Raw genomic sequence first — 8,421 nt, forward strand, 5'->3', positions numbered from 1 at the left:
TGCTGGACACTAACGCACCAGAACGTGAAGAACTTACATGTTAAAGCACTAACATGATAAAAACCTGATATTAATCCACCAAATCTTCAGAAACCTGGATAATAAACAAACACAGTCCTGAGTATCGACGCACTAAAATGTGAACCTGAACCCAACAGAACCAGGACATGAATCTGACAAAAGGACCTTTTTCTCATTTATCTGACATTTTATGAATATTTTTAGGTTTTTTTTCCCCGAAACATTCTTTAGACATCCAGTCAACATTTTCCCGACATCGTATCGATATTTTTAGGACAACTTTTAGTCTTTTCACTCCCACGTGGTTCTTCTTTCCCTCTTGAAATAGAATAAAACATGAAACACGAGCTGATTTCAGCTTGGTTCTGCTGAGCAAAAAGAAAATCCGTCTGTGGAGCTTCCTCGCAGCGATTCATCTTAAACGTAACGACTCTCTGTGATGGCGTAAATATCTCCTGACCTTATTTCCGTCCTCGCTCGGCCTGGTTCGGCGGCTAATTAGCACCAATAGCTCCAAGACAAAGCACACGAGGACAGCGATTAGTCTAAAAGAGCCATTAGCTCGACGCCGCCGCAAGAACCGGCCAACACCGAGGAGGCTGGAGTCGCCGTGGAGGATCTGTACCTCACACGTCCTGGTCTTCAGCGTTCCGTCTGTAGGTGGTGAATACGGCGTCATGAGTCCAGATCATCCTGTGCAGGCTCAGTGTTTAACGTAAAACACTGCATTCAGAGTTTTTGTCGAGATTTAATCGTATAACTTGGACTTTAACGCACCAAAATGTCAAAAAGCTGGATATTACCAGACCAACACATAACCCTAACCGAGACATTAGAAGACCAAAACATCAAAACCGACATATTCACCTCCCAAAATGTCAAAAATCAGGATTTCAACGCACCAAAGCATCCAAAACCCGGACATTAAACATCAAAGAACTGGATGTTAAAGGACCAAGATGTCAAAGAGTTTGATTATAATTCAGCAAAACATCACAGACCTGGATGTTAACGCATCAAAACATGAAAACCAGGATATTACTGGACCACAACCTAAAAGCCCTGCACATTAACGGACTCCTGCCTGGTTCTGCTGATTGGAAATGTGAGTCGGACCTGCAGGAGGCGTCGGGTTTCCACTTTCCAGACTGTCAGCTGTGATGGAGTTTCCCCGACAATAACAGGAATGTTTTTCCACCCACAGCTGCCTGCTGGAGGCTGAACAGAGCAGCAGGATGGAGGCGAACTGGAGCTCACGTTCAATACGGCCACAGCCGACCCATCCTCAGTCTGTACAGATATAAACTATAAACTGATTCCCGTCAACATGTTTTAGTTTTTGTTGAACCATTTTCTTTCTCTCTTTGTGTCAAAGGGGCGTTCAGCGTCTCTTTGTGGTAATTTCGTGTCTCTTTGTGTTTTTTTTGGTCCATCTTCCTGATGTGCGTTGAAGCTTTATTCTAACATCATAAACGAGCTGAAGGTCTTTCACCGTTCAGGAGGAACCGCTGACTTCAGCGCGTTTACGAGGGAACGCGTTGTTCAGCGCGCCGCCGCCTTCGGTGTCAGTCGGAGGGAAAGTTTGCAGCTTTCTGAGCCACTTGCTGCCCAGTCGGACCTTCAGAACGCAGCCATGTGACAGCCCTCATGAAGGCGGGCTCCTCTGCAGAGCTGCTAATTAGCTCTTATTGCTAATCTCCAGCTGCTCCCGGCCGCTAGCAGCCGCTAACCTGGTAAAGGTCTCCGAGGGCAGCGGCGGCGGGCGGAGAACATGGAGGAGTGGGATGTTCTGGTTCTGAGGGACACGACGTTCAGATGCTTCACACTTTTAGATGAAGAAAGTGAAACTACACTGTAAAATAATAACGTCCAAAAAACGTCACAAACACAAAGTGAAACAGAAAGTGTTTGTTTCATCCTGGTTCACAGTCAGACGTGAAACCAGGACTTCTGGGTTCCATGTGTCACATGTTCTTCATCATTTAACAAAACAGGAAAACTGTGCAAAACATGAGCTGATTGAAACCTTCATCAGTCCTTCATGTACACAGAACAAGAGCCAAGACCAGAACCAGAACCAGAACGCAACGGTCCAAACTGTTTCAAAGACAACGTCGTGTGTCTTCAGCGTCTTGTTTTGTCCGAACACCTTCTGTCACAGAGGACAAGAACCAGAACGGTTCTCCTTCTGAGAACCAGAACCTGTGGTCTGTGTTTCAGGCTTTAGTGACGGACGGGTCAGAGACGCTGACACCAACAGAACCAGCGTCTTCCCTTCATGGTTGGTTAACGTGTCTCTGTGAGGGCCGGCCTCCTGACTGTCTGCCGTCTAAACTGGGAGCACTGGGAGCACTGGGAGCACTGGGGCCCTCCTACCCAGAATGCCCCGGGGCGGCCAGGAGGGGCTCGGTGTTTACGCTGCGTCCCGGCGGAGCGGGGCGCGCCGCCGGCTAACGCTAACACCACATCCATCTCCCCGCGCTGACAGACTCACTCCCAGCAAGATGTATGTGAGCCGCCGGCGGAGCCGGTCCATCAGCGCCGCTCGCTTCCTGTGGCCTAGTTTAGCGACAAGACGGAGGACGGAGGCCCGGAGCTCGGCAGCCGCCAGGCGCAGCGCAGCGCGGAGGTCGCAGCGATCACAACGAAACGCTCACATGTCCGATTTCCCGGCAGGCCTCAAAGGAGTCCTGAGAACGTCTCTGAGTGTGGACGCTGCAGGAGGGATGAAGAGCGACGGAAAGGCCCGGAACAGCTGGAGCTGCTGCATGGAGCCGAGGGCTGATCTGGACTGAAGGAAGTCAGCGTCAGGAATTAAAATCAACAAGAATTCATTAAAATCAAAACGTAAATTCAACATAAAGCTTCTGTGAGGACTGATGAAGTCCATGCTGAAGGAGTAAAAGCTCCAGAAGAGCTCAACTGTTCCTTTGTTTCTAAATATGATGAAGTTCCTCCAAATGTTTCGTTTTTTTAAAAAGAAAATCAACATAAATAATTAATTCAATTAACCAAAATGATCCCATTAAATTCAGTTTATTTTGTAAATGTGAAGACGTGCTGTAAAGAAAAAACAACTTTTAATATTCTAGAAACACATGAAAATATCAATAAAATGACAGAAATACAGTAAATGTCCACGTGGAGGTAAAATAAAATGTAAATAACCAAAGAAAGAAAAAATCATTTTTTGACAGAAAATAATTGGTTTGCAAAATATATTCACTAATTTAGTGCAATTTCTCTATTTTTTATTTTAAACAAATGTTTTCCTTTTAACATGTTCCAGATCAAAGCATTATGTGCATAAAAGTGGTTTTAAATGAGATACGACTATTAAATAAACACGTGGATGTATTTCAGTGTTTCGTGCTGATTTACACGTTTCAGGTCATTTCACTGTTTTCTACAAACGTGAATCTAAAAGACGACATTCAGCTCAAACGTATTCATTCATTAAAGTGATTTTCCACTCACATGTTGATCCTTCGGTTCTGTTCTTCTACTTCAGGTTTTTATAGTGCTGCTACCTGCTCAGTTTATTTAAAGCATTGATCTGTTGCTTCACTTTCAGTTTTTACATAATTTACACAAAACTAACTTTTAGGGTTTTTGCAGCGCGTGGTTTTCCTGTTGCCTCCACGTTTACGTTTTATGACCTGAAACGGGTGAATTCAGGTCCAGTTTTTACAGTTTTCCTTTTTGTTGTTGTTGTTTCACATTTCAGTCCCGGTTCCCTCAGAACAGGAAGAAACCCGGTTCTTATCGAAGACATAAAACATCTACATTCAAGTTCACTTTCTACAGACTTGACTTTATTTTGCTTCCGTTTTTTACAGTGTGTGGTTCCTCTGATCCAAAATGTCAGATTTCTGGTTCAGACTGTCCAAGAACAGGACGTCAGTGAGTCCACATGTACTGCCCGGTTTGAACAGCTGAGTTCTAGTTGGATCATCTCTTAGATTTTATTTTACTTCCTTATTTCAGGAAACGAGCCAGAACCTCCACATTTACTGAACTGGATCAGCTTTGATCCGAGCCGTAAACCCACACGAGCATCAGCGGGACCTGCTGGACTCTGAACACCGCCGGTTATTAGAACCGGGCTCCGGACCGCCCAGTCAATCTGCGGACAGATGCGAGCTGTCAGCGCGCATTCAGCCGCTCGTTTGACTCTATTAGCGGCTCCGGTTCTGGTCCAGGAGCCCGGTCCAGGAGTCGCTCTGCCAGAGTTTTATCCCCCGAACTCGAGCTTAAGAATAAGGGAACCGGCGGGTCGGGCGGCACCAGTACCGGCACCACCTGGGTCCTGATGGAGCCGCGGCGTCGCGCGCATCCGCTGCTTAAACAACTTGATTGCGCGCGCAGCCCATTTCCATGAGGCCTGTGGGACCGGGCCCGGGCGGAACAAATGATAAATGGTTCTATTAGCGGTCCAGATTGTTCCAGTGTGATAGAACGGCGCGCGGCGCGGGAACATTCATTTCCTGCCCGCTGCTCACGCGCGGCCGTAAATAGCGCGTGTTTATGTGTAAATAACGTCTTAAAACTCGGCATTAGAGGCGACCGGTGACAGAGCGGAACCGCCGTGGATAAATAACGCCGAACGGGCCGTAAACCGGAGGTGGGCCTGTTCCCGGTGACAGTAAACCAGCAGCACTACATCACGTCCGCCCGGTTCCTCTGCAGGACCCGCTCCGGGTTCAAGGAGCTCCAGAACCCGTCCTATCGGCCCATCAGCAGCCGCCGGATAATAATGCATATTAGCGCCGTAAGTAATTGCGCTGTCCGCGCGCTGGCAGACGGGCCGCTCTATCTGATTCTGCGCGAATCGAAGCCTCGTGTTTGGTTGAGATTAAAGTCCGGAGCCGATAGCGCGCGAGGAGGACTTTTAGTGTTTTTAGGCGCGAGGAGATTAAAGAGTCACTTATAAATATACAACAGCGCGAGAGTTCAGGAGGCCGAAGAGCGCGCGACCTGTGATTGGTCCAGACAGGAAGAGAAATGGAGCTCAGGTGTTCCGTCTGGAAACAACACTGTAAAAAACTTTCTGTTCACCCTGAAACATGTCTGTGGCCACTGGCAAGGGGCAGAGAATCTAATGACTGGATGTAAACAACAACTACATATATATAGTTATATATAGTTATATATATATATAAAACTATATATATATATATATATATATATAAATAACTATATATATATAGTTATAGTTATATATATATATAAAAATATATATATATATATATATATATATATAGTTATAGTTATATAGATATAAAGCCTATATATGTTTACATTTTAAAGAACATTCACAAATGTGTATTTTAAAAATGAAAATTCATTTTTGCACAATGTTTCACCAAAAACTTATAATTAAAATCACTTCTTCCTGTATCATAACAAATATAAGTGCTGAATTAAAATAAAGAACACTGTAAAAAATAAAAAATAAAACTTTTTATAGATTTAGCCTGTTTTGTTCAAACACAGAATTTATAAAATTGTAAAATTACTTTTTCATTGGAGTTAAAAAAAAAATAAACAAAAAAAACCAAGAGAAATCTCCATACACTGTAAAAATAAACTTTTAAAAGAACATTTTTTATTTTTTTAAAAAACATTTTCCTGGTATTTTACGTATTTTCCTACTTTGGTAAATTATAAATAATAACGAGCAAAATCTCTAAAATAAAATAATTTAATAATTTACATTTTAACCATTAAAAAGTAAATTTAAGTACATTTTTACAGTATTTAAATAGTTATGCGTTTTTAAAACAAAATCACGTTCATTGTGTAATTAAACATTTACAAACAGAAAATATGTTTTTAAAAAAAAATCTATTTTACAGTTTTTCAGTGTTTGGTTAAATTCCAGATGATAAATAGTAAAATAAAACATTAACTTACATTTTAACTGTCAAAAACAAATAAACTGTAAAATTAATTAATCATAGAAAAAAAAAAGATTGTTTCACTTGATGACGGTTAAAACAAAAAACATCCAAAACTGTAAAAAAAAAAAAAACGGCAACAAATGTTGTTTCAGTAGAACTCATGAGTTTAGGAGTTTAATACCAAAGAATTCCTGTTAGTTCACTGAAACATGGATTGTACACTGTAAAACTAGTTTAGTTAAAACAATCTGGTGTTAAGGTTAAAAGAAAGTGAAAATAACAGCAGATGTCTGTCAAACATCGACGCCTTTCGCTGACTTTAGACAGTTTAAAAACCTTAAATGCAAACAGAACAGATTTTTACAGTGTAGTTTAAAACACCGACACGCTGGAGCTGCTCACATGAAAACGTTCTTCATTAACACTTCAAACGTCGCTCGCCACTGATTCGTCCTTTTCTCCTCTGACCTCGTTAGGAGGCGCTTTCATCACGCTGGCGTCCCGCAAACGTGTCGTCCGGCTCGACTCGAAGCGCCTCAGCCGGCTGGAATGTGGGTCAGAACCATCAGAACCACGCTGAAGGACAGAACCCGCTAAACCCACAGCGGCATTTATACGAAAAGAAGTTTTCATCAGTCTGAGTGTGTTTAGACACGATGGTGCGTTCAGGGATCGTAGGAAAGTAGAAAATCTGCCTCATCTTAGTTTTTCTGCGCTGCTCTGTGGAAACGCTGCCTTCAGTTCAGCCCAAAGTGGAATTTTTGGTTTGGTTAAAACTGTTTATTTTTATTTAATTTTCAAAACAGACACGTAGAAAAAAGCGATTCGGATGAAATATCTCAGATTTAGTTAGTTTCCTCGCACATGGTGCGTTCAGGGATCGTAGGAAAGCAGACAAATCGTAGTTTTACGGTTTCCAGCTGATAAAAAACAACGTGACTCTACTTACAACAGATTCTTAGATGTGTTTTGATGCTGCTGGACTGTATTTAAATAGATGGTGCGTTTAGGGATCGTAGGAAAGTAGAAAATCTGGTAGTTTTTTAGGAAATGCTGCCTTCAGTCCAGCCGGAAAACTGAGTTGTTGTCCAGTTAAAGCAGTTTATTTGCTTTTAGTTAGTTTTTAAAGAAGACGTGGATTTTCAGATGGAACTAAACCTCACAGGTGATGCGTTTAATGACCGTAGGAAAGCAGATAATCTGATGAATTTGACTATTTTTACAGTTTTTGGCTGATATGTAATTTTTTCTAGGTTTATTTCCACAGCGTTTCCTCTCTGCTCCGTAGAAACGCTTCAGTCGGAGGAAATTCAGGATTTTTTTTTTTTTAACAGAATCTGTTGAAAGCAAACGCGTCATTTTTGGCCATTTTCGTTTAAACAAAGACTTAATTTGAAGCTCAGATTTGGTGGGAAAGCAGAAGCTCTGATGAGTTTCTGGCTCATGAACGGTTCCGGTTCGGTGATCTGATCCGACGGTCACGTGACTCCGACTGAACCAGAACATGACGGGAACAAACCGGCTCCCATGAAGACGAGTTTCTGCTGCTTCGCCTGGTGTTTGCACAAAGTTCAATAAAACGCGACAACCCGCCGCCGCCGCCGTCCTTCGCCTCCCGAGCCGACTTTCTGCTTCTTTACCAATTGATGAGTGTTTCTTTATAATGGCAGGCCACCAAGTCCTTCATGAATGAGTAAAAATGTCACTAAATCACACGTTTAATTTGCATTTCAAAGGCGGCCCGTCGGCTCGTATCTCTGTCAGCCCTCTGAAGCGGCGTTTCGGCTCCAGCAGCGCCGGCCCGCTCCGTTTTTTCTGCCTCTATACTCTGGAGGTAAGAACAAGGTCTTTGAGCCTCATTATGCGGCGCTTTCATCATCGCCGGCTGACATCTTTAAAACATGGACTCCCCGTTCGGGCCGAGGAGCTGAGCGCTGCTGCTCTTCATTTAGCTCGACAACACAAACACGGTTCTCACCTGCCGCCGCCGCCGCCGCTGTCATGTCGCCTGATCGTCAGCGTTTAACGGCGCTGAACGCTAACGACGACCTGCTCGGGATTCCTGTCAGGCCTCTACAGTGGAGTGGCCTCGTCTCCAGAGATCACCTTTGAAATGTATATTTCATCTCCCCTTTGCCCTCCGGCTCGCACCGCCTCGCTGCGACGCTCGGCGTGTCGAGGCCGGACGGGCGAACGCCGGATTCTCGCCGGAGTTTCTGAGACTCACCTCTCGTCTCCGGTTTCTTCGGCATGTCGGCGAAACCGCTGAGGTCCATTTTCTCTTTTTTCTCCGGAGTCTCCATGATCGACGGCTGTAAGAGAACAGAAGAGCAAATGTTGAGTCGAGTCGGAGGCACTCGGGAGACGACAAGAAGACGAAACAACAGAAGAAAAACTTTATTGACAGAAAGTGAAACGTCGTCTTTTTTTTTTTTTTTAGGTGTCTATTAAATGCTAGACTTGAGGGATCGACACGTTATCAACGAAATTAGCATGA

The 8,421-nt window shown here is 43.7% G+C and overlaps 1 protein-coding gene across 1 annotated transcript in view; it reads right to left on the reverse strand.

The window, feature by feature from the left end:
* Positions 1-8,221, reverse strand: part of LOC103368789 (zinc finger protein GLI2-like) — a 65,549-nt gene extending 57,328 nt beyond the window's left edge. The window contains exon 1 of the mRNA XM_008297272.1: positions 8,152-8,221. Within this exon, the coding sequence (XP_008295494.1) occupies positions 8,152-8,200 (49 nt within the window). The 5' untranslated portion in view covers positions 8,201-8,221. The remainder of the gene's footprint in view (positions 1-8,151) is intronic.
* Positions 8,222-8,421: the final 200 nt, after the last annotated feature.

Source organism: Stegastes partitus, unplaced genomic scaffold (genome assembly GCF_000690725.1).
Source record: "Stegastes partitus isolate 25-593 unplaced genomic scaffold, Stegastes_partitus-1.0.2 Scaffold1204, whole genome shotgun sequence".
Classification (NCBI taxonomy): domain Eukaryota; kingdom Metazoa; phylum Chordata; class Actinopteri; family Pomacentridae; genus Stegastes; species Stegastes partitus.